Source organism: Sceloporus occidentalis, unplaced genomic scaffold (genome assembly GCF_023333645.1).
Source record: "Sceloporus occidentalis isolate IW3139 unplaced genomic scaffold, rSceOcc1.0.p SCAF_17, whole genome shotgun sequence".
NCBI classification, from domain to species: Eukaryota; Metazoa; Chordata; class Lepidosauria; order Squamata; family Phrynosomatidae; genus Sceloporus; species Sceloporus occidentalis.
The window spans coordinates 15,077,464-15,103,280 of record NW_028316997.1 but is presented as its reverse complement, the minus strand read 5'-3'; the positions used below and the strand labels follow the sequence as shown (position 1 = coordinate 15,103,280).

Here is a 25,817-nt window from a genome sequence, read left to right as displayed (position 1 = left end):
GGTACAAATACAAATAGGTGATTGAGGCAATAGTGCATGCCTTGTTAAAAGGAAATATTCAAAATGGAATCATGAAAAACGTAATTGTTTGCAGTAATCAAGAGTTATTTTTTCTTTTACTAGCATTCAAATTTTATTGTAATCACAAAAATAATTTCTTCATTTGGAGTTCACACTTCATATTCAATAAATAACAACAGCGTATCTGGTCCCAATCCTGTTGCTTGAGCCGTGCTTACAGGCATGTGCTATACACAGCTGCTTTCTGACTGATCGCCTGTAGAAGAGACCGAACTGTCCCTTCTAAATCCACTAACTGTTTAGCCTTTTCTTCCAAAACCCTCTGATTATCGTCATATGTCTTTTCCAAATCTGCAGAAATACAGACAGTATTAATACCGTAGTTACAAGCTATTTGCACAAGAACCATATTTGTTAAGTCAAGAGTTGGCAATGGGTATGTAAAAATTACGCAGGCAAAAAACCTACAGAAGGCACCCTAAATTAGGTGAGATAAAATATAGTTTGTATGTGCTCATGCTCAATTTTTCACTGGGTTTGTGGATATTTTGGTTAAATAAATAATTTATTTTATCTGATGGCAGGTTTTATATTAAGTGTAAAATATTTAGTACATTTGGAAAATGTCTTCCCCTTGCAACTTCCCATGGGCAAAGAGGTCCGGCCCCGGCATAGTCTTTCCCATTTTATACTTTCTGACCAAATATACAGCCACCAATTTGCAGTGTGCAATTTTTCTTCACGCTTTAGATGACATTTTTATTCTACAAATATTCATTAGGGTACCCAGCCATGTATGTATTCAGAAAACCAGCATTTTTCTTGTCCCATCAATCTTTTGTCAATTTTATCTCTATTCATACAACACTTAATAAATAATACCAAATAATGTCATTGCAAAAGTATTTTTGTTTACACATAAATTATGTGATCAATTCAACAGATAATGATCGTAAAACACCTACTTTTGAGTAAGTTCAGTTTTTTGTTTGCTTGTGTTAGCAGTGATTTGGCTTCCTTCTGAAGCTGCTCAGCTTTCTTTCTGGCCTCTGCAGAATCTTCTGCTTTCTTTGCTATCAAGTCTTCAACTTCCTTATACTTGTCATTAAGTTCACTGTCCAACACCTATAAATTAAATGATAATTAGCAAAACATATGATTATTTTGCTGTTTGAATCGTATCACTTCAGAACACTTTCTCTCTTGAAGGGACAGTTTAGTGCCTCTGAAACCACCACTATACAATAATGCATATGAGTACTTAATATGTACTCTTACAAATTGAAAACAAAATTAAAATCAACCCTTTTTCTGACCTAGGAGTTGCAGTCCTCATCCATGGTCTAATATTTCTTGCAACTGACTGGCTCCCATTGAAATCAAAGAGAAGACATTCCACACATGTGCGGAGGGGTCTCAGGAGACCTCCATCTGCAGCATTTCCAGATACAGTGCTGGAGCTGACTGGGGGTAAATAAATCATGCGCAGGGAGATGTGTTGCTGAACACATGTCCTTCGTGGCCTTTAGCTGGGGAGTTGGGAATGGACAAATACATATGGGGACATTCTGCACAGCCCTCCAATGCATTAGCAAAACAGACAACACGGAAATTTAAAGGGACCACGAAGCTATCATATGCATTAACGCAAATATCATGGCAGAATTGTTCCTTTAAATGATGATATATATATACTCTGGGGAAGTGGCTTTGTGAAGGGGCAAGGCTAGCCCAGCATGGAGGCAAAGCAAGCAGTACATAGGGTTTGGGCTAGCTCCAGACCGCCTTAAGTGCGTGGGGAGCAGGTATGTACAAGAACTGCTCCTTTCCCCCCCAAAAAGAAGAAACTGAATCAGGGAAGCAGGGCTTTACCCAGTCATTCTGAGTGGAAGTTGGAGAGTTCCCAAGTATATGAATTCCATTATAAGAAGAACCTCAAGTGTTCTTCAGCATTAATTTATATGAACCTTCTATCATTTTTTAGACTTCTTATGTGTTGCAGGACATTAGTTTAACATGTTCTCTTCAGCAGGTGAAATCAAAGAATAGTTGAAAACAGAAAACTATGAACCATATTGTACTCCTCAAAAGACAATAAATATGTGTAATACCTTTTGTTGATCATTATATTTAGGCAACAACAACAAGATAATTACTACTTTAATGATTCATGGTAACATTTAAAAATACGGAAAGGTACAGTCCAATAACCCACTGATTTAACTCAAGATACTTTCATACTTCTTAGAATCACATACCTTTTTGACTCCATTTGCATCCTTTTTAATTTCATCAACAGTTTTTTCAACCTTATCTGCTGCCTCAGAATTTGCAGTTGACTTTTTCAACAGATTCTCAACATTTTTTCCCAGCTGGGCAAGACGTTCTGTGGCGTTACTTATGGTTTCTTCGGAAGCTGCTGATTCTGATTCTATCTATTAGTGTAACAACAAAAGTAGATAACAACACTATCAGTATTTGTTATAGTACTAGCTCATTATAACTTCACCTCATGAACCCAAACAAATGACAACTGCCTCATCATTTGTATTAACTTACATTTTTCATATTATCTCAGTTTATTCGAAGTCAAATCTAATATCAATATACTATTTTCCATTAAATAATATCTAACCATATTTTTACTGAATTCGCAGTTAAAAAATAGAATGGGCTGGATATCTACTTACAATGCACCTACAAACAGAAGAAGGGCAAAATGTATCATTTCAACCATCATCACTGCATTCCATATTGCACAGGCTGGTATCAAACAAAACATAAATGTTGTCCATGGAGAAAAAAGAACCTACAAAAGTTTTGGCGTGCCATTAGATGGTCAGCGATGGTCCGTATAACTGCGTCAGGATAGCAGTGGTATGCACATAACATTAGGAAGTAGTAGCATGTTGGGAGATCCTGTCAGCATATAAAGTGCTTTGGAGCAGTTGATGGCCTACATTTATAAAAATCCTAAATTCTGTCCTTTTTATTTAAGGTTTTCTTTACGTTCACTTACTGAAGTAAGCAGATCATTGGTCCCTTTGATGTCATCATCGGCTTGCTTAATGGCTTTTTCAGCTGCTTCCTGGGCTCTCCCTGCTTCTTCTAGTGCTTCCTTGACCATATCAGCAGTAGTTTTAATGTCTGATGCACTTTTACTGAAAATAATGTAACATAAAAATGCTATTGAGTATCATGATTACAACCAATGTAAACAAAGTAAGGATTATTAAACAGCTTTGAATATGAGAACTACCAGAGTAGAAGAGAATATTCTGTAATATAAACACAAAATCTCATATATTTTACAGAACATTTTCACCTGAAGGATGATGAATTTACAGTTTTAGGTATAGGAGCGTCAGTTGGTACTTCACTACACTTTAAACGCCCCCAAAAAGTTATAATTTATCACCTTGTCTTCTTTGCTTCGTCTAAGAGAGACTCTGCTCTAGCAATATCACCAGCGCTCTGCATTAGGATGGTTTCCACGTTCGACAGGCTCTGTACACGGTCACGAATATCTTCAGTCAAAGCCTGAAGCTGCTCTGGAGTAGTGGGCATTTCCATCTTCAGAACCTCACTAGCAACAGCTTCAATACTATCCAGGTCAGCCCCGTCCTCTGTGTGATTAGAAGAATAAGAACAATAGATTGTCATATTGGCCCAAGCACTGTTATTCTGTTAAATATATTGAATATAACAATTATCCCTGGTTAACTGATGAATTAAAATCTCTTTCAAACAAGGTTGAACAACAGCACAGTAATTTTGTTTTTTTGGGGGAGTTAATAAACAACTAATAAGCAAGTGTAGGCGAGTAAAGTCATATATATGAATGTGTGGAAACAAATCGGAGGCACTACAGAGTTGTGATATTGCAGCACTGAATAAACTTGATCCAGTTTTCTGCATCAGTGACACATAAAAGCTATGTTTTTTTCTCTTCTAAAACTGGTATTCAAATTGGTATTTGCACCCTTCAGATTAAAAATGCAAGAAGTATAAATGAATTCTTAATACACATACGCATTAAAAATTCCCTGATTTGTTTGATGAGATTTATTAGGTCTCCATTGCTTCTGTCCACTTTTTCCTTAGTTGCATTTGCTTTGTTGAGGACATCTTGGGCACTTTGCTTTGCTTCCTCTGCTCTCAACTTTGACTCTGCTACCTTTAAAAAGCGCAAAAAAAGTAAATTATTTTTATTACACATTATTTTTATTGCACATTTTCACTTTACATGACCATAGCACAGCTAAGAATTAGACATTGGTGGAGGTACCTGAGGATGTTTGTTTAAGAAAGATGGAAGATCATAAAACATTTGAAACACATAACAAAGAATATATGTTTAACAAAAGTCAGAAAGTTATCTTTTGTAGCTGGGATCAGGGCCGGCCCGACAATGGAGCCGAGTGGGGCAACCGCTCCAGGCGGCACTTTTGAAGGGGCGGCACTTCACCGCCCCAAGCCCCCTTTTTTTTTTTTAAAGCGAAAGAGAGAGAAAGGGGCGCCGAGTGGTTTTCGCTTACCAAGCTGTCAGTACCCGCTCGACGCCCCTCTCTCTCTCCTCTGCGGCGAGTCTCCCTGTTCGGTCTCGGTGCCGGCTTGTAATGCTGAGTGCCGGAAGATTTCCGGCGCTCAGTATTACAAGCCAGCACCGAGACCGAACAGGGAGACTCGCCGTAGGACTGCTGAAAGGCAAGTACGAGGGGGGGGCGGCAGGGAGAGGAAGGGTAGATAAGGGGAGGGGCGGCATTTTAAAATTCGCCCCAGGCGGCATTTTGCCTTGGGCCGGCCCTGGCTGGGATAAACACAGAACCACACTGGCAATGTGTTCCAAACATTTAGAAAAATACAAATCTAAGGGAACCTTTACTACATTTTGGCAAATTTGTACATTATGGGATATGTTTCAGAAGACACAAATGGAGCAATTGTGGTCCCAAATTTGGAGCAACCACATATTCCATTGGATTCTATAGCAATCCATAGTGATAGGCAATGTGTCTGTATGAAACATGTTCGTGGCAAGGCTTGTGGATGTCTTGGTTCCAATTGGGCACATACTCATATGTTTACCACAAACCCTGTTGCTGCCTACCACTCACAACTATCCCACAACTGCTCCAATTTGACTTTGATAAATATGGCTCAAATAAATAATCTTGTGAGTATCCAATCATAATAATCAAGATAGTACTGGAAGAATGATACAACTTCTGGGCGTTCTTGTAGCTATTAATAAAATATGTTAAGCAATTTGTTTCATGATAACAACTGCTCATAAGATTGTAAAATACACACTTTTTTTTATAAGAAAGCCTTGATAATGAAATATTCAATTGGATGATTACATCAAAATTGCATTATTTACCATTTTAGAGAGTTCTTCTACTTCTGCCAATGCACTAAGAATCTCCTTGTCAAAATTCATTGATGTTTGCCATGCATTGTGCGCCACAGTAACTAAGCCATCACAACCAGATCCTCCACATTTGATCTTGCCATCCTCTGTTTTGCAGTGGAGACCTCCGCATGGTGAATCCTCACATGCCGAATCAGAAGGTGTTCCACAAGTCTGAAAATAGGGGGAAATCAAGCATTTTAATTTTTCTCAAAAATAAAATAATGTTGTCCATTGCTAGGCATTGGAATGTAAATGTATGTTCCTTAATTTCCTCCCCACGCAGTCAACTATGTTTATACTAAACTACATAGCTAACACAAGCATCCTAAAACAAATGTAATTGATATGCACATACATTATGTTGGTTAGGAATATGGTTTATAAATATACTTAGATTGTAGATTCATCATATGATCGCTGCTTTGGTAAGTTTGCCAATGTGGTAGTTTTAAAGGTGGTATATACCCAGAGTACTGATTATCAAAATGAAACACGACCTAGATCAAAACGGTATGCATTTCACACTGGATTAACAGCCTTGAAATATTTTAATAGTGTCAGAGTGCCCATTAACATCTTCCTTTTGGATTTCTTGTTTGTGTGTCTTGAAACAGATCACATTAGGCATATACAAACACTCTACCTTTTCAGAGAGTGCTGAAAGATCTAAACTCTGCACTTTGCCAGCAAGTTCATCCAGGAGTCGAGACTGCTCCTCTTGCTCTTCCTTGAATGCAGATTCTTTTTCATCTAGCAAATCCTCTACTTCCCGTCGGGTAGTAGCTGACTGTTGGAGAATGCTATCCGGGGTTACAGTTGAGGCGTTGACCTTCTCTTCTGCCTCCAAAGACATCTGGAAATATTTGCTGATGCTGTCCATGGCTCCTACAAACACAGCATGGGACACTGTAAGCTTTCATTCCTCACTCCTAATAAAATAATGTCTTAATCTTTTCTAACTTTCACCAAAACCCTTGTAACCTTCCATAGACATGGCCCATTAAATCTGCCTTAATTTGTTCTGTTGCAAGTATATCTAGGAACAGTGTATATAACCTTTTTGTTTACCATTTTTTAAAATCAATCCAACATACTATAAACCATAAAGCTACTTTATGCTCAGAAACCTATATAAATATGTATTAGAAACAGAAGGCAAGTATTATTGGGCTGCATTGAGAATTATTTAATATGTGTCTTAAGTAAAATTAAAAATGATATACCTTATGAAACATATCTGTGGGGATGATTACTACATTTGGATTTTGAAACTACTAGCACATGATTGCAAGCATCTGATAAAAGTTTCAATAGTTCTTAATGACCAAAGGGGGCATATTCAGGCATATTATTATTTTTGATGCATGGCATCACACATTTGTAGTCTCAGAAAATGTAATACAATGTTTGTTTAAAATGCAATAAAATATATGTGATGGCAGTGAACCTACTGTATACAGAGTAAGTTTTTCTAGAGTAAATGATCTAATTTCACTGAACATTCATAATTCATTCAATACAATCATCTTTCGTGTAAAGTGGTGCCCAAAATTGAACTACATATTCCAATGAGGCCCAGCTAATGCTATGTATAACAGCATAAACACATTTCATATTGCATGTATAGCCTTTTAAATGCATACTAGCAATTTGTTAGCCTTAGCGCCTGCTACAAATCATATGTTTCTAAAGAAATAATTTTCTAATTTACCCACTTCCATATATTGGTAATCTCTTTAATATATGCCAGAAGGGCAGAATTGTGAAGACAGCAGTAGTTACCCACCTTTCACATTTGAAATCTTCATATATTCTAGCTGTTCTCCAAGTTCTTTGAGAACTTTTGAAAGACTCTCTGCGTCTTCATGGAGAATATCAAGTTTTTTTGTGTCATTGTCATTAAATTCAGATAGTTTCTTTTCCACTTCTGCAACCCTCTCTGAAACTTCAGCCTTCAATTTCCTAAAAAAAAAAAATGACGAAAGGAAAGAAACACATACTTAATAAAAATCATCAATGCCAGATGTTAACTGCTCTGCAGTTTTCAAAGTAAATACTTTCATAGCAGCTGGGATCATAGGGGTGGGAGGACTGTTCTGGATATAATACATACAGAATATATTTTCATGTCACTTAAATTTGAGCATTAATATGCAGTGGCTGGCCTTGAGTTCCACCCATAAGAGTAACTGTGAAAAATAAAATATTTATGTTTTCCAGGGAAAGAAATACGGAAATCACTTTGTTACTTACTCTGCATCTTCAAAAAGTTGATCAATGTGTTTCAGTGGTTGTGCTGCAGGATTTTGGGAAATTATATCTTTAATTTCCTCTACTTTTTCCTGCACTTTATCGATGGTCTCTTGGTATGGTCCAATAACTCCAGTCACTTTCATGGCTGCAGCACGGTCTAGGAGTTTGTTAGTTCTGTTGGACAGCTCTTTGATGATTACATCCCATAGTGCAAAGCATGTGTGGCAAGGAACACAATTTGGGAAAAAGCCAGAATATCCACGAGCACATCTGTCACAACGGATACCTTCTACACCTTCATTGCATACACAGTGGCCTGTGGCACGATCGCACTGTGGAGTCTGAATGCCTCTGGAGTCACAGTCACAAGCTAAAGATAAACAGACAATAAACAGATTAGTGTATAATATGCTATTATTTTATTTAAAATGGCTATTAAAGATTATATGCAACATGCAGTCACTGCATCTCTTAACCCCTTAATGGCAAAGCCCGTACATGTACGGGCTCAAAATGCATTGTTTTCAATGGGTTTAGGGACCGCCCATTGTCCAGGAATACTGTCGCTGTCACATGTTTACAATAACATATAATTTATTAACTTTGTAAATTGGTGTAAATGTTTTGGAGATACTTAGTTTAAGGATTCACCTAATGGAAGCTGAGATGGATGGCAGTTTGTGGCAGATCCAGCATTATCTTTTGTATTCCCTTGTCTCCTCCTCACCCACCTTTACAAAGTTGTCCAGAATTAACAATTAGCAACTTAACAACAGGGCAGATATAAAGTAATGGAGAGGAATAATGATGCAGATATATTACTGAATAAGAATAATCATCTAGATCAAAATGAGCATTCCTCACTGTTTTAACATGTATATACAGTTGCTTATCTTAGTTTGTATACTCAATTACATAGGTTTATTTAGCGTGCAGAATTAAAATATGCAGGTTTGTGTGGGGACAGGGGATACCGATCTGCTTTAAATGCAATTTACTGACAAAAAACAAAAGTTGTTTATATTTACTAACAAAAATGAAGCGCGATTATACACAAACATATAGATTATGGTTTCCAAATACAGTAGCTACTGTGCCATCATTTTACCAATAATACAACTGGAGTGACAACTAGTAATTTATTGTGAGTTGTAGAATTATCAAAGAGCATGGAACTAACGTAGATTATAGCTCTTTAATTACGCTTTTCTTCAAACAGCAAGTCTCAAAAGATCTGCACATGGCACCCAAAGTGATTAGAATCTCCTACAGTCACTTTGTATGTGGAGCATTCCAAAGATCAACAACAAAGGGCCTTGTAGAAAGAACTTAATTTTTTTTAGATAAGGATCAAGTCTGTGAATGAGTCGCCAAATATAATGGTCATTAAGAATGACAAAGAAAGGAATGCAAGCCAAAATTAAACTTCAATCTTTGATCTTTAGAAGACCCTTCAATTACCCTTGGTTATTTGTTTAAGGTGGAAGCCATCACTTGTTGAACAGAGTAAACTTAGGACAGTGTACTTGCATGGGCAAGGAAACCATTATGGCATTTATATTGAGGCTGAAAGGATTCATTTTCATTAGTGGAGCATATGGGAATGGGGGAAGGGAATAATTTTAACTATATTTCAGATGATCAGATCATGATCCTTTGTTTTTATTGTTTATTTAGTAGTGTATTGAATAGCAATCTGGATTTAAAGAAGTAAGAAAATTACGGCTCTCCTAATATGTATATGTATTAATGACTGCAAATAATGTTTTGTCTATGTGGAGCAGAACCTATGTTCTACAGTTCAGAATCAATGAAAGACACCTTCGCAAAGCTCAATTGACACAAGCGCAGAGCCTGAGAAGTGATTAATGAAAATAATCTATTCAGACGGCAATAGAGCGATGTAAACTGGGGTCTGTAATACAAGAGCTGTTGGGGATTATTTACAAGCTTTTCTTAAACATTATACGAGTATATTGCTTCATAAAATAGTATACAAATGTATAATCATATTACATGATAGGGTAACATTGTATTTTTTTATATAAAGTACCTTAATTGCAACAAATAGCTATTTGATAAATAGACATTTTAAATTGTTTTTAGTCCACCCTGATTACAGATACTAAATGTATAATATCATACAATTTAAAGAAATCATCTGCCTCAGTACAACTCTACTCAAAGTTATAATAAGTGAATTTGGTTCGATTTCTAGAAAATACTTATAATGGGGGAAAAAGAGAAAAATACTAAGACTAATTAGCTTTTAAGAGTTGTAACAAGACAAATGTTTACCTTACATGGCCTAACGACTCCCTGTACAACACACGTAATTCTTTTATCTATTATCGTCACAAGCTTAGAAATACTTGAATTCCATGCACTTTTTAAAACCATTGGTAGTAAGTGTTCTAATTTAAACACACTAATCTTTTAACACTGTATTTGTATTTACTAAGCAATGTGTTATGTCTAATTGTATTGTTGTTTGGGCTTGTAAACATAAATGGTGTAATTAGTCCTATCATAAGGTTAACATACAGAAAAAGTGATGGCTGTATAACACAGTCTTTAAGCAAAGTCATAAAAAGTGTTGCCATATTTCCAAGGGAAAGCCCACAGGTTGTTTCTCCATTTATCCTTAGCCAGGATTTAACTTCAAATTGGGGGAGGGGGTCTTATATAATTATTATTGTGTATGCTATTTTTCAAATAACATTTCCCATTGTTTAGCAATTCTATAGTTAAAATTGTTTAATCATATAAGAGTACGCATATAAACTATAATACAATATCCAAATTTCTCCATCAATGCTATGTCTTACACTAATCCCTTGTATGTTTAATGAAGTGGCATTCAAAAGATTAAAAGGATGCTAGTACATGCATGTACCATTATTGCGAAATTAACGGAATCAGTAAAAACAACGCGTATATAAAACAGACTATTGCATCAACTGACCTTTGTTTTTCCTCTCCTGTCATAATGAATCTAAATAGATCAGGCTGCCCAGCTCATTATATATTTTCCCAGGCCCAAGTTAAATGTAAGTGAAGGACAAAATAATAATAAATAATTCTTTTACCTTGGCATTCAACATCCGGATTACCCCAGAAAAGCTCCTGGCACTCACTGCAGTTCCGCCCACCAAAACCAGGCATGCACTGACATTGACCAGTGAACTGTAAAAATAATCCATGGGAACCGTTACGTACTGTGGTTTTGAAAGACATAATTATACTATATGCTTGAATGCTGCCTGATTGAAGCTCATATATTTACCTCATTACAAGATGGTCCTAGAGAGCGGACTGTATCACATCCACAAAGTTCACAGCCTGTTCCACTTGCCAGGTTCCAGGTATTTGGAGCACAGCTATCACAGCTCTGCCCAATCACATTGGGCAGACATGGGCACTGGCCCGTTGTCCTGTTACAGTGGCACGCTAGGCCATCTTTGCACATATTCTGTTCTGTTCCCAGGTAATTGCAGATACATGCTGAAAAGAAGATATTTATCTGTTACCGTACAAGAAGAAATATAGATTATAACAATCATTTTCATTTGCATGGTTCCACAGAGGAGGAATGGCTTCACGAGAATGGAAAACCACGCACATCTATGGCCCCTTTAGCTGCATACCGGTACACTGATTATATTTTTTGGTTTCTCTGAGCTCGTTTCTGGATTTCAAGCTTGTGAGAAGCGCACTCTTTAATCTTTTCTTATATGTGGGTCTGCCACTGGCTGTGATGTTTTCATATTCCATTCAATATATAAAATCATTTGTAAATCATTGGTGCTGTATAATTGAATAAATACAAATAAATTGCAGTTTTTTTGAGGAGATTTTAGAGGGTCTGCTAAGATTCTGGATAAATGAAGTACTGCCATTAATCGTTATTGTGCAGTCATGCGGTGCTTGTATTTATAATGGTCAAACCAATTAACATCTGGTTAATTATTAAACCAAATAGTTATTCATTTGGCAAACTCTTTCACTTCCTGTTATATACAGCTAGACAAATTCAACAATGTCAAATTGTAGCTTTTCACCACCTGGAGGGTGAATGCATTTGTTTATTTTAGAATGCATTGACGTCTATCTAGGTAGAATTCCTGAACGTTGTTGGAATAATTAACTAGGGTACAATGCATATTTTGTTTTGTTACAAATAATCACATTTTAGTCTAATCAATGTTGTTATGGATTCTAAATGTTCAATTACTTTTTGCTCAAATATAACCAGGATTATTGGAAGATGAAGAGAATATTATATTTTAATAAGATCCAGGGAGACACATGGTCTATATGATGGTGCTGGGGGATTAAAGTTTTTTTTCTTAAACAATTAAATGGATACACATAAAATCAGAATGTGGTTTATTGCCTGCACTTAGAGTATGTATTCCTTAACTGCAGTTCATATTGAAGATCTAACACAAAACCATGGAAGTGGGAGATTAAGCTGTAAAGAATGAGACTCCAAGAAAACCACTAATGTCAGAACAAAGTCAAAAACTAGCTAAGCCTTTCATCCTTGGTTTTGGAATGCATAGCTTCAAAGGTTAACCTCATATTAAAGAGAAAGAAAAATAATTACATAACTATCATGCGAAGACAGTGGAAATTATAAGGGGGGCATTATAAGGAGGGAATTTAAAGAAATTGGTTTGGTTTAAAGGCTTCGAATATGTATACATTCAAGTAAGTGATTCTTCTACATTGGGGGCAGCTTTAGGACTCATGGTTAAATCGTTCTATATCTACAGATAATTTATGGAATGACCAGAAATGTATCTACTGCTTTTAAATGACTGAAAGGTGGAGTAGCCTGGTAACTCACAATGAGCTGGATACATGTATCTAATGGATTATCTTTAATTTATCTAAATGATGACATACAGTAACATACTTGCACACAAACTAACACACTGTAACATATATACACACATAGTAACATGCTTTTACACATACTACCGCACAGAGTAACATACGTACACACACACTGTAATATACCTACATAAACACAATAGCAAACACCCCCAGTTACATACCTATACAGACACTTACACACACACTAAAATACTAACATTCTTACACAGTGACACGACATTTTGAACAATATAAAGTGGATATTACACATATACTAACATTTTGTTATGACAAAACAGTAGAATGCAATACAATAATTACAAAATGCACATAACAGCACATAGCTTACATCTGCAAGTCTGATGAAGGGCATTTCCATAGTACCCCAATTGACACTGATGACAGCTCTCTCCTTCTGTATGATGAAGACATTTAAGGCATTTTCCCGAATGTTTATCACAAGCAAGTGGGTCAGACATGTCTATATTATTGTTACACTTGCATGTCTGACAGACTCCTCCATTTTCTTCAGGGTTCCCAAAATAGCCAGATGCACATTCATCACATCTGACTCCTGAAACAGTCACAATTAAGTAAATTCAAACAGGGTATTCTGGTGTAGATGATATACACAAAGAAGGTATTAAATAGAGCAAACTGCCTTGTGTTAGGCACCTTAACTAAAAGGTGAATTGATTCACACTCGAAAGACCACATAGAAAAACACATTGTGATCTCTCACTCTTCTTGCGATCAGTCCAAAGCTACCTACTACATATTATTATTATTACTACATAGTACCAACATTAGCATGGAATTAGTGTACGTCAGTTTCTCTGTCACTATATGAATTTAAAGAAAACATTTTCAACCAACGCTTACTTGCATTATTACAAAAAAAAAATCACACATGTATTAAACTCAAAAATGGTTGCACACAGACATATATGAGTTACATACAGCAAAAACAAATAAATTAAAGAAATAAATGCTTTATTCCAATTTAAAAAAAAGAGGCTTTACCTGTATATCCGACATTACAAGAACAAACAACCTGTAAGGTTGAGGGGTCTTTGTAACAACCACTGGCAAACTGTCTTTCACTTCCTGGGCCATCGGGACAAGGACAAGGTCTGCAATGGTCTCCTGAGCCAAGTCTAGCATCTCCATAATAACCAGAGAGGCATCTGTAAAAATAAGTGTTTAACACATTTTTTGTTAAAACACTATTGCATATTGCCATATGGTTTTTATCCATACAGTCTTGTACCGCTTCAAATTACTAGGTTCTATTGGCAACTGTTGCCCATTTAGTTAGTTCACTATAAAGATTAATGCTAAAATTATAAAAGATTGATAATACAAGCAATGATCTACATGATCAGAGTATTTATGTGTGCCTCTTTAGCATGATAGTGGGTCAGTGTCCCATATGGGAAGCGTCATTAAAAGTTCCACAGAAGAAAAGAATTGGGAGAACGCTATCCCAGCTTTTACCAAAACTAACATAATTAATTAAAACTGCAGAGTTTAAAATGCTCATGGAAACTAAGATCTATGGCAATATATATATATTTAATTTTAAGAACGTTATGGGGTTATTTAGATTAAAGCGCTGTATAATGTAGAACCCACTAGTGGTACAATATACCTTTCACAGTTGTGACCTTCAGTGTGATCCTTACAGTTAAGGCACTCTCCTGTAAGTGTATCGCAGTCTTCAGCATGTCCATTACATTGGCACTGTTGACATCTAGGGAATCCCCAATATCCAGGCAGACACCCATCGCATTGACGTCCGTATGCTCCATGAATGCAAGGGCACTGACCCGTTTCGGGGTGGCAGAAGGAATGATAAGATCCTTTAACATCACACTCACAAGCTGAAGGGACAGAAAGGCAATATTAAGACCCTAGTAACTATACATAAAGAAAAAGAAAAAACATCAAAAAACACAGAGGCTATACAAACAAATTAACAACACTTTCACTAGTATGTTACATAGAAACAGAAACAACTCATAACGGGAAAACTATTACTATTAACTACTCACGTCTCTTGAACAACACAACAAACACGTGTAAAGTCAATAATTAGTAAACTTAATGACTTACGTTTGCATCCACTGGGTCCAAAACCATATGTCTCAGGAGCACATCTGTCGCAGTTCTTACCAACCACATTTGGCCGACATTGGCACTGGCCACCATTAGGGTCACATACAGTGCTCAAGGATCCTTGCGGATTGCACTTACATTCTGAAAAATTACGTTAAAATGGCAAACCAATGTTATTAAAACATTACACTCATCTTCCCAACTAGATAAAAGCTATTTCAGTTTAGTTTAGCTTTGAATAAACTTAAGCAACACCTTCCAGATGTTGGACTGTGCGTACACTGACAACAGCAATTTCCAAAACTTTTAAAGTAGTTGTTATATGTATCTAATTTATATATAACAATGTATTAATTCCTCTGCAAAAGTTTGAGTTCTCTCTGAAGACAATGCTGTTACAAGCAGGGCCGGCCCAACAATAGAGCCGAGTGGGGCAACTGCTCCAGGCGGCACTTTTGAAGGGGCGGAGGAGAGAGAGGGGCGCCGAGTGGTTTTCACTTACCAAGTTGTCAGTACCCGCTCGGCGCCCCTCTCTCTCCTCTGCGAGCCCTCTAGCTTGGTCTCGGTGCCAGCTTGTAATGCTGAGCCCCGGAAGATGATGTCATTTCCGGCGCTCAGCATTACAAGCCGGCACCGAGACCGAGCAGGGAGACTCGCCGCAGGACTGCTGAAAGGTAAGTACAAGGGGGGAATAGATAATGGGGGGGTGGCAGGGAGGGAGAGGAAGGGTAGATAATGGGGGGGGCGGCAGGGAGGGAGAGGAAGGGTAGATAATGGGGGGGGGGCGGCATTTTGTCTTGGGCCGGCCCTGGTTACAAGGAAAACCATACTTTCCATTTTCAAGTCCGGTTTTACATCCAAGGTAACACTAGACACAAATGTTTCACAACATACCCTGTATTTTAATATGTTTTAAATTGGGTCTGTAAAAATCACTAAAACAATACACCAAAAATATACATTGAAATATTTATAGTATGAAATCTACATAGGCAAACTTACCAAGGGCGCCCTCATGTAAAAGTGCAGAGATACTGAATAGGAAGTTCTTACAGACGTCAGTAAGTGGAGTTTTTACAACGCTCTGGCTGTTCTCAATGCATCGGTATCTTTGGAATGTTTGCCAGGCGTTGTTGGTTACCAAGTCATTGCCTGAACCTCCCATGCTGAATATATCAAGGGACTTGATATGAGGCAGTAAGACGATCTGCCGAAAACCAGAGAAAGAGATGCTTCATATAATAATAGCATTAGGAGACAGGAATCCATTGTTTCTGTATTAGCTGATGTGTGCACATGCAGGAATTTCAATTGTGTCTCCCCATTCAGCTCTATGTTGCAGATTACACCACTCTGGAATATGATGGTGCTACATAAATCAATAAATAATGATGTAAGAGAATGTTACTGTTAAGAGCAACTTTGCAACACGTCCTTTTTTACTTGGGTATATGTATATTTCTTTATACAATAATAATTCACAAACACTGATTTTAACAACTTCACTTCAAACGTCTACTTACAGAATCAATTAACGTATATGGGTTTTGCACATTGGAATGAGGTGAATAGCGTGGTAGTTCCAGCCGTATGGTATAATTCAATCCCTTTTCAAAGCATGCAGGACGAGGAAGGACAATATACCTGTTGAAGAAACACACAAGGCTGGGTTGTCAGAAATGGGATCTGGGATGGGAACTTGTTGACATTAACACCCCTCCCCGATTGAAACACAGTGGCCCTAAGACACGACAATATGTTCTCTAGGTCCAAATTTAGGAAATTACTGATTTCATGCAAAATAAATTTGGATTATATTCTCACTAACCGGGATCCAGGGGGTAATGCCACAACTTGATTATCATCACTGGGAATAGTGTTGCCACATCGGCTGCTTGTGGGAATTTTGCCAGGGCGTATAACTGTGATAACTGCCTCTTCCCACTGCTCTGGTAGCTGGAGACAAAAAAAGATGATGCTTAAAGTAATGCATGGGACAATTCTATGAACATTTCACTCTAAAAATGGTTCTCCAAGAATAAAATATTTTCCTTAGGTACTAGAATGGTCTGGGTATATGCTTCTTAATAGCATGTCATGTAGGAGTGTAAAACTCTTCATTATTTGTGCAAAGGTGTATTATCTACAAAAACGTTGTATACTTTTACTGACTGATAACGTGCTCTTCAGAACTTGTGTTATTTGTAAAAGAATGTTGTTTTACATGAAAGTATTTTTATGTTTCTGTAAAATACTGCTAAAAAAGCTGTCGAATAAAAATATAACTTGACTACAAAAAAGGGTGCAAATATGTAAAGAAGTAAATTGCCACGCAAACAAAGTACAAAGAAAGAATGTAGGAAGAATAAATTACTCACTTGAGGTTCATATCGAATCAAAAGGTCATATTCCATGGAAGATGGAATGTTATTAATGTGGAATTCCAAATACGCTCCTTCTGGGACCCTAGCAAATCCAGGTCCTGTCCAAGAAGGAGTGCGATCATGAGGATACTGCCTCTCAACCAGACTTACGTCCTGTCAACAGAAGACAATTTGCAACTATCAGAGGTTTTGCCACAAGAAGTGTACTTAATATATGTTATAATAGAGAAACACTTACAGGTCCGAAATTGGCATCCTCTGCCTCATAGGTGTAATGATCTAAAGAGATAAAATAGAATCCAGATTCCACTTCGTTGCATTGGCGACCAATCATGTGTGGTCTGCAATTACACTGGCCTGATTCTGGTGAACAGCTGAAGGAAAAAACAGTGAGAAAAAGCAACTAATTTAATCAAAGGTCACAAACCCATCAAACAGTTAAAATAATAAAAAGGCACGTATTGCACAGCTTTGTCCCACTAGTCCACCAAGTAGCACAGAATATGCAGAACATGCAGAACCTACAGATTCAAAAATGTAGACTGCAGGGCTGTATCATAATCAGTGTTGCCCTATTTTGTGTGTTTTATATGTATCCACAGTAATGGTGCTACCTCTTTCCATGATGGGGAATAACTTGGTGGTTTTGGCTTCAAGCAAAATGGTCTTCACTGCTTATTTATGTATAGAACATGACACAGGCAGAAATTAAAGTTCAGCTTACTTATTGTCCAGTGATCCACCGCGGTCACAGTCACAAGTCCGACATCCATCCAAATCATTACTCAAACCCCAGAATTCTGGCTGCAAAAAAAAAGTTCCTTAAAATTTTTCCCACGTTGATTATTGTTAATAATGTTAAAAAAAACTACTTGATAGTGGATGAAATTTACATGGGTGCTATTTTGTAAAATACCCTTTTGTAAACAATTTGAAAAGCCATTTTTTTGACTGACTGCTGCTTAGTTTGATGTATAGTTTGGAATGTTTTCATATTTAGCTACAGCATATCACTGAAATATGATATTATCAGAGAATAATGTTTTAGAAATCCTAAGATGAATCACTTGCATGCAAAATATAACATTCTAGAAGCGATATGTGGCTTCTCCAGCTGACCTCATTTGAACCATTTTTTATTCTAAAATTGCGGGTCGTGTGGCCGGTGGAGGGAGACCCTATTTATTTTTTTCAAATAGACCTAAATAACTTTTATTTTATGACATATGTAAAAAGTATTTAAGTGCCTGGTTTGCAATATATATTTATGAGATTTAAATAAAAATGCCATACTCTTCCATCCTTTCCTTATTTGGTTATACAAATATAATACAAGTATTGTTTTTGACTGATTAGAGCTACACAGATAAACTGAATTATAAAATGGATTATTACCATGCACTTATCACATTTCCTTCCAGTGACATAACGTTTGCAATAGCAACTTCCATCCTGTTGGTCACAAGAATTTCCCCCAGGAATAGTTCCTAGAGGGTTGCATCCGCATTCTGCAAAAAAAGGAGAAAAGAAACACAAAAACAGGTTGTTATTTAATATAACGCAGTGTGTAAAACGTTTCTGGTGTACATGGTAGGATATTTTCTATATGGTACTCACGTTGGCATCCATCTGGATTTTGGTCATTCAAGTCATAGAATCCTTCCTTGCACTGATCACAACGTTCCCCTTCAACATTTGCCTTACAACGACACTGTCCAGCAATAAGGCCCACAGAGAAGTCAGAATAGCGGTCGCAGATTCCACCATTCTGGGAGCCAGCTGGATCACAATTGCAGGCTAAAAACAACAATTAATACTACATTTAGTATCAAAGATTTTGCGGTTAGAAATCATATAATAAATTATTATAATTACATTATATTATAAAAACATATATATCAAAGAATTACAGAAACTTTGAAGTAAAAAAAAAAAACTATCACATAATACATTAATTAGGTTTAGATTATTCTGTTAATATGAGCAACAAAACAAGTCTACATGTAAAAAACAAAAAACAACAACGTTTTCTTTGGGGAAACCACAAGAGGCAAATAGTGCCTTAATGGTAGCCATGGCCACACCATCAGTTTTACCCTTACTTTGTCGACTTCAGGCTCCTTGTTTTCTATGTCCTGTCAAGTGTATGCCTGTATAGTCATTTTAAAAGTTCCAATTTTTTAAGTGTTCTCCAGTGATCTTTTTCTATCTTTCTACAGTATCTTGTAAATTAATGCTTGCAATTTAAAAAATCTGATCCCTACATAAAACAGAAACGTAGACTGTCTTACATTCATATAAACTTTGAAAGAAAGTACTAATCATCTTTGATATATTATTCTGAAAGCAACCTAAATCTAATAAAAATATATTGTTATAATAAGTTTCTAAAGAATTCATAAAATGTGTAACTTTTCACCATCTCCCCTCTTAAATGTGAAGAACAACTAAAGTTCAATCAAATGTTGCTGTGAGAGACAAACCACAGGTAATGAAGCTTAAGTACGATTTAGCTAATCTATGTTACTTACGCTGACATATGTTTGGGTCACGTATATCTTTATCTGGGTGCTGATAAAAAAATGGTTTGCATTGTTCACAGTTTCGTCCCATTGTATTATGCTGGCAATCATCACACACTCCACCACTTGAATTTCCAGTTGATATATAAACAGCCATATCAAAATGACACTTTGTGGAATGCTCATTACAATTACATTCTGCAATGAAATAATACAGATATGATTTGTCAGATTCAAGATGTCAGGAGACAAACGTTCCAGTTTTTTTTGCTGTATTCACAGAAGATAATAATATATCATAATCACAGTATTATATATATAGTATTAAGTATCTATGAATGTTGCTGTGTATCACAATTAGCACATGATCACACAAATGTCTTGCAATGGTCATAACGTGGGCTAATACTTGAATGTCTGCCATCTCTAACCAATAAAACGCCCAACAAGATTAACAAGGCCTTTAACATGCTTGGTGTCCCTTTGGTCAATTTAAATTTCCATGATTTAAATGCTTCACATGTGTAAATGCCAGCATTAATGTCATCCTTTCGATTTACTATTCACAAACTTGCCAATGGTTAATCTGTAAACGTACTTTTACAAGCATTACTGCTGCGGCCTTCAGCTGGTCTCCAAGGCAAATCGTGGTGGAAGTCTAAGCATTGCTCACAATTCAAACCTTTAGTGTTATGTCTGCAAACACAGCGCCCGTGTACCTTAGAAAAAAAAAGAAACAGAAGAAAAATTAACAACATGAGTACAGATTTCCTTTTTGCATCTTGAAAAAAAAGAAAATTTAAAAATTAATTCTGTTCTTTTGCAGATTAGATTGTAGATACACCATGCGGTATAATAAAGTAAATATCGTTACCAAATAAAAGTATCTGTAAGAGAGGGCACAGATAAATTACAAATGTTTCTGGCAGTATGTTTTAAGCACCCTTTTAAGAAACCAAAGTTCAGCAAAGATTTGTAGAGATTATTTACCAATAAAATAGATTTATAGGAGAGGCATAAGAATAACGTGGGTGCATCATAAGCAGAACATAGAGCTCAGCTCAATGAAAATTGGTGGAACTGGAGTAGGTTTGGCAACAGATGAATCTTACCAAGTTGCCTTCTCTAGTGTTGTTTAAAACTTGGGACAATAGGCACCTACCCAATATATCTAGTGGAAAATCCTGCCTTGGTGATCCAAGCATTTCACTATTGGACTATGAAGTTACAGGTGGCATGGGAAATGTCCATATTTCTGAGGGGTCATGTTTTTTTAATAGTATGGATGTATCTTTTTGATGTGGATAACGCTGTTCCTAGAGGAACTAGCAATAACCAATAATGTGATAAAAGAACTATAAATAAGGAGCTAGGTATACTCAACACAAGCTTTAGTTTTAAGAGTGATGTCATAGATTTATTATACATGACTAATAATACACTGTGTTTGCTTAATTTGTTTAACTTACGTACAAACTACAGAAAAGCAGATATAGTTACCATTCCTTCCACGTTGTCAGGATAGCCTTTCACGGGTGCACATTCGCTAGCATGTCCATAACAGAAACAGTTGCCACGAACCACCATGTCATAAATTGCATAGTAGTATTTTTCTTTTATTTCCACTCTTGAATCCAACAAGTTGTCCCCCAAAGTATGCAGCTTCAAGAACTTCACTCTTAAATTGGTAATTCTCAACAAATCTTAAACAAAAACAAAAAGTTAATTAAATAAAAATAATAATATTGTAAAACTACAAATAGTTGTGTTAATATTTAACATTTATTAATATATAATAATAATAATAATAATAATAATAATAATCTCCTGCTGAACTGAATGTATTAAACCTATTTTTTACTATGAAGGTTACTGATGGTCTAATGGACTGATGCAATTAACATACTTTCTTTTGTTTTTGGTCACCTTTAAAGATAAAAACTCATGAATGTTTTTTCCTATCAAGTCATGCTTACTTTTAATCCTTGGACTGTATGGGTCATCGATACGGAAAGCTGGATCTAAGACACGATAAATAATCTATAACAGATAAAGACATAATAAAATTACAATTACATTCCATGGAAAGCAACCAATCAGAATCATCTACATGATTTAAAAATCAAATAAAAATACCTCTCCCTCTGTTGAAGGTTCAATGTCCGAATACCGGGAGTCGCAGATGATGTCATCAACTTTTTTCATTGGCCCAGTGGCAATACCAGGGAATGAGGATTCACAGTCATGAGCAAAGTATCTATATACTTGCCATGTCTTACCAAAATCTGCAGATCTTTCAATTAACATGGCAGACGGGCGGAAAGTCTAGGGTGATCAGAATGTTTTTTTAAAATAACATAATAAAAACAAATATTTAAATGTGTACTAACAACATGAATTATTTGCCAAGAACATTATGAATCAACCTGCCAAAAAAATACGATTTTCAGTCCATCTCAGTGGAACAATTACTATACATTATACACCATATGTTATTCCTACACATCTGTTGATTACGTGCCACTGCCAAAAATGCCTAGTTCATGTTTAATTTCAAGTAGAATCTAACTTTTAATTAAGCTACTATTATTAATTCAGAGCTTACAATACAGACAAACTACAAAATATATCATAACATTTATGCTGTCAGCTAAGTTTGCATCAACATGTTTAATATATACAGTAGAGTCACTGCAATGCCCCCTTGTTCAACTGAGCTGTACACATGCAGTTATTGGAGCTTGAACATGATGTTACGCATTCCTTACCTTAAAGGTCATAATGAGATGAGTGAAATGGAATTCTGCTTCAAGATCTAACTGGATTGTGACATTTTCTTTTCCTTTTGGAACAAAAAGTCAGTATTTAAGTAATAGTATACTTCCACTAACGAACAAGTAAGAAGACCAGATAATCTTGTGTATCGCTACAGAATACTTTGTGGTGTTCAAGATCTGAGACAGGCACCTGTCGTAACTCCAAATACAAAAGCCATAGTAGTCCAACTATGAGGACTTGTAGAACCCTTCTCACGTCTGTTTATGCTTCCAGTACCAATGATCTGTACATTTCGTACATTGGCGTACATTGCTATGTGTATTAGCCTGCACTGCAGAGTAAGCATCGAGTACTTGTTGTGCTGGGGATTTGTGAGATCAGGTGGGGGCCCACTTGGCGCAGGGGCCCCTTTCATGTGACATGGGTATTTGCAGAAACACAGACAGACTCCATTATGGGCATCAGTGACAGCAGAGTCAGCTTCCTACATCCTGCCATGTGCATAGCTGGAAACTTTTGGGCTCTGGCTACCCAGAGTTTACCCTAGTGGGACGCAGCCAGGACTGCCCACTGATGTTGGTAGGCGGTCCCGCTGACATCGGTCGGCGTTCTCACTGATGTCAGGAGGCGTTCCAGCTGACATTGCGTGAAACACCCCCATTTAAATGGGCGAAATGGAGGAGAAGCAGGGCCTGTCAAGACCCCGCGACCCAGAGGATTTGGGTGTTGACCCGGAGAACTGGTGCTTCCCAGGTATGGCCATGTGACAGGATCTACCAGTAAGAAGCTCTTTCTATGGTTATTTGTTACAATCAGTAAGGGTGGAGGGTGCATTTCTCTCTGCTTCTAAGGAAAAGGTAATGGTCAGAGTTAATGTGTTAAGATCCCAAGCCATTAACCTGCAGCAAGTAGATGCTTATGCAAGCAGGAGGCCTTTGATGAAGCGCTAGGTGTAGTATGACACACGTATTTTCATCCCCCTATTCTTGGGGGGGAGCCTCTGTGCTGTAATTTGAAAAAATGCTGATACACAATAAATGAAACATTATAATCGTTGGGTGTTTGGATTTAAAATTCTATGCCTTTACATAGAGTTGCCTACTCCCTGTGTTTAGTTTTTTTCTTATTATTATTATTATTATTATTATTTTTTAACAATTTACTTAGCTCTTCTTACAGTACATATATTCAGGTTACAGTGTGGTGTATGCTGTGTGTCCCATTTAGTGAAGGTTTGCTTGTCAATGTCCTCATTGTTTTATTCTTTGATTATGGCAGTCAACAAGTACAAAGGTGTGTTTATGCATTTATGTGGGGAATACCTCTGTATTATTAAGCAGACCTGTGTATCTGTGTGTATGTGCTTTATGGCTTTGTGTGTTTATGTATATTAGCACAGCAAAAGGATAAAAGCAGCTTCCATATTTAAATATGTCCTTTATCTGATGGGTAATTGGTTATGTGTGGACATTCAGTTAGCTTTCATGCAGTTTTGTGGGATCAAAACCTTGTTCTCTATGATGACCATTTTATTTGTAGTTCCCTTCTTGTACCCTTAAATATAATTTCTGTGCATGATACTGTGTGGAGCTTTCCAATCCCAGGCTGAATTGTATGTCTAAACTGCTATGCTAACTAAGAAGTAAGTTCCTTAAACTATTAACAATCTGGTAAGGGTCACTACAATATTGGAATACCAAATTCATAAATGCAGTATATAGTGGATGATCAGGAAAAGTGCACTGAAGCAACTTACCGTTTTCTGACTGCCACCACAAATTATGACGGTTGGGTGCAAAACTAGTGACTACATTTTCAATACGATGACTTTCCTGATTGGTAAATTCATCATACAGCTTGCTTGAATCGCAAATGAAACATTTTTTTTCTTCCTGAAATGGCAGTGGCAAAGATCATGTAAGTCTAAGGAGAGGCGTTAGCCCACGGTCGTACACACTCTAGAACCGTATTATAAAATGTTTTAGTTGTTACCCACAATTCCCCTAATAAAATCCCCCTATAATTTTCAAGTTGAAGTTTAAGAGTCTAGAATAAAAGTGCACTTTAGTAAATATATGGGCTGAAAATAACAACTGGTCAGATGTCTTTGAGCTATTCATTTTTTTCCTTCTTGTATATCTTCATAGGTTCCCTCAATGAATTAACATGAGTGTAGAAAAAACGAAATCACAGTATACAGGAAATTGTCTAGACATCTCTCTGTAAATCTGAGAAACAAAGTACTCTGGAATTCAGTGCAGAACAGTATGCTATGCTCGGCATGTTTTGCTGAGTTTTTAGCTTTGTAGTATTTACTTCTCCTCCATGTTTTTGTTCTACCCGTCTGCTCCAAAAATTACCTTTTATTCTTTTTACAAAAAGGTGGTGTTCTGACTGAACCAAGCATCTGACCACAAGTACCCCCTGTTACATTCTATTAAACACCATAATAACATTATTTAGATGTTTAACCCCTTAAGGACAATGGGCAGTCCCAAAACCCATTGAAAACAATGCATTTTTGGTATATTTTGTCATAAAGGGGTTAAATGCATATAGAGAATAAATAGTACTGAATAACTATGTTCTAATATATATATATATATATATATACTGAATCTTACTCTTTTATTTAATCCGATTAAAAATATATTGTATTAACAAATTCAATGTAATACCGTATTATCAAATAATATTTTTCTTGAATATGTACAGTATTTTTTTTGCCAGCAGGGTAGTGGAACAAATATAAGCAAACAAAATGAAAAATTTTTATAAAAGTTGCACTTTACATTGTCATCCATTTGTGTCTTGCATCTAACCAGTTAAATTGTATGCTAGGCTTTCCAGTTTAGAGACAATGTAAACAAGGGCCGGAAATACTATACAGATGCAACTGCTCAAACAATGCATATGTGTGTGAATATTCACATTACAGTTCTGCCTCCTGCCAGATGTTTTCTGTTTAATGGGGAATGTTGTGGGGGAGTTTCATCCGTGCCTGGGAAAGACTGCAGATCCATCCCCCATAGGAGTTGGTGTGTTCATTCTTTCTGGCTCATGTATCATGAGAAAATACAGGCATGAGAGTGATGAGAGCAGACGTAAATCGGATGTATGTATTACCTGAAGATGGCTAACAATGCAGAATGACTCTGGTTTCTTGGTGCCGCATGTGGATGAAGCAGACAGCTGCTCTGACCGCCCAATCAACAAGTCTCCTGTGGCAGGATAGCAGCTGCCTTCACCGCAGCCATGGCTGAAGTCTGGATGCTGAGTATGGGCCGCACCCCATAACATTACTGAAACAAAAGGCAACAAATTTACAACAAAAACAAGATTTTTCCTGCCCAGGCCTGAAAATTATATATATATATATATATATATATATATATATATATATACATATATTTATTTATATATACACATACTTTATGTGGATAC

General features: G+C 36.6%; 1 protein-coding gene across 1 annotated transcript; it reads right to left on the bottom strand.

The window, feature by feature from the left end:
* Positions 1-235: 235 nt before the first annotated feature.
* Positions 236-25,646, bottom strand: LOC149302877 (laminin subunit beta-1-like). The gene is made up of 32 exons (XM_089482199.1): positions 25,500-25,646; positions 24,130-24,265; positions 22,364-22,437; positions 21,732-21,920; positions 21,572-21,635; positions 21,096-21,298; positions 20,194-20,314; positions 19,605-19,793; positions 18,691-18,870; positions 18,469-18,581; positions 17,798-17,877; positions 17,312-17,447; positions 17,068-17,226; positions 16,518-16,645; positions 16,213-16,333; positions 15,692-15,896; positions 14,687-14,830; positions 14,223-14,454; positions 13,595-13,758; positions 12,921-13,145; positions 10,977-11,194; positions 10,780-10,876; positions 7,691-8,060; positions 7,224-7,399; positions 6,081-6,322; positions 5,405-5,608; positions 4,054-4,198; positions 3,440-3,647; positions 3,041-3,182; positions 2,280-2,456; positions 987-1,146; positions 236-372 (listed from the first exon to the last, which is right to left on the bottom strand). Exons 3-32 carry the CDS (start codon positions 22,373-22,375, stop codon positions 236-238), a joined length of 4,941 nt encoding a protein of 1,646 aa, XP_089338325.1. The 5' UTR covers positions 22,376-22,437; positions 24,130-24,265; positions 25,500-25,646.
* Positions 25,647-25,817: the final 171 nt, after the last annotated feature.

Bases quoted from the DNA above. Each gene is read 5' to 3' on its own strand.
- LOC149302877 (XM_089482199.1), bottom strand. The intron at 15,897-16,212 runs GTAAGTAGACGT...GGTTTTCGGCAG, and splicing joins CATATACGTTAATTGATTCT to ATCGTCTTACTGCCTCATAT. The intron at 4,199-5,404 runs GTAAATAATGCA...CGCTTTTTAAAG, and splicing joins TAGAAGAACTCTCTAAAATG to GTAGCAGAGTCAAAGTTGAG.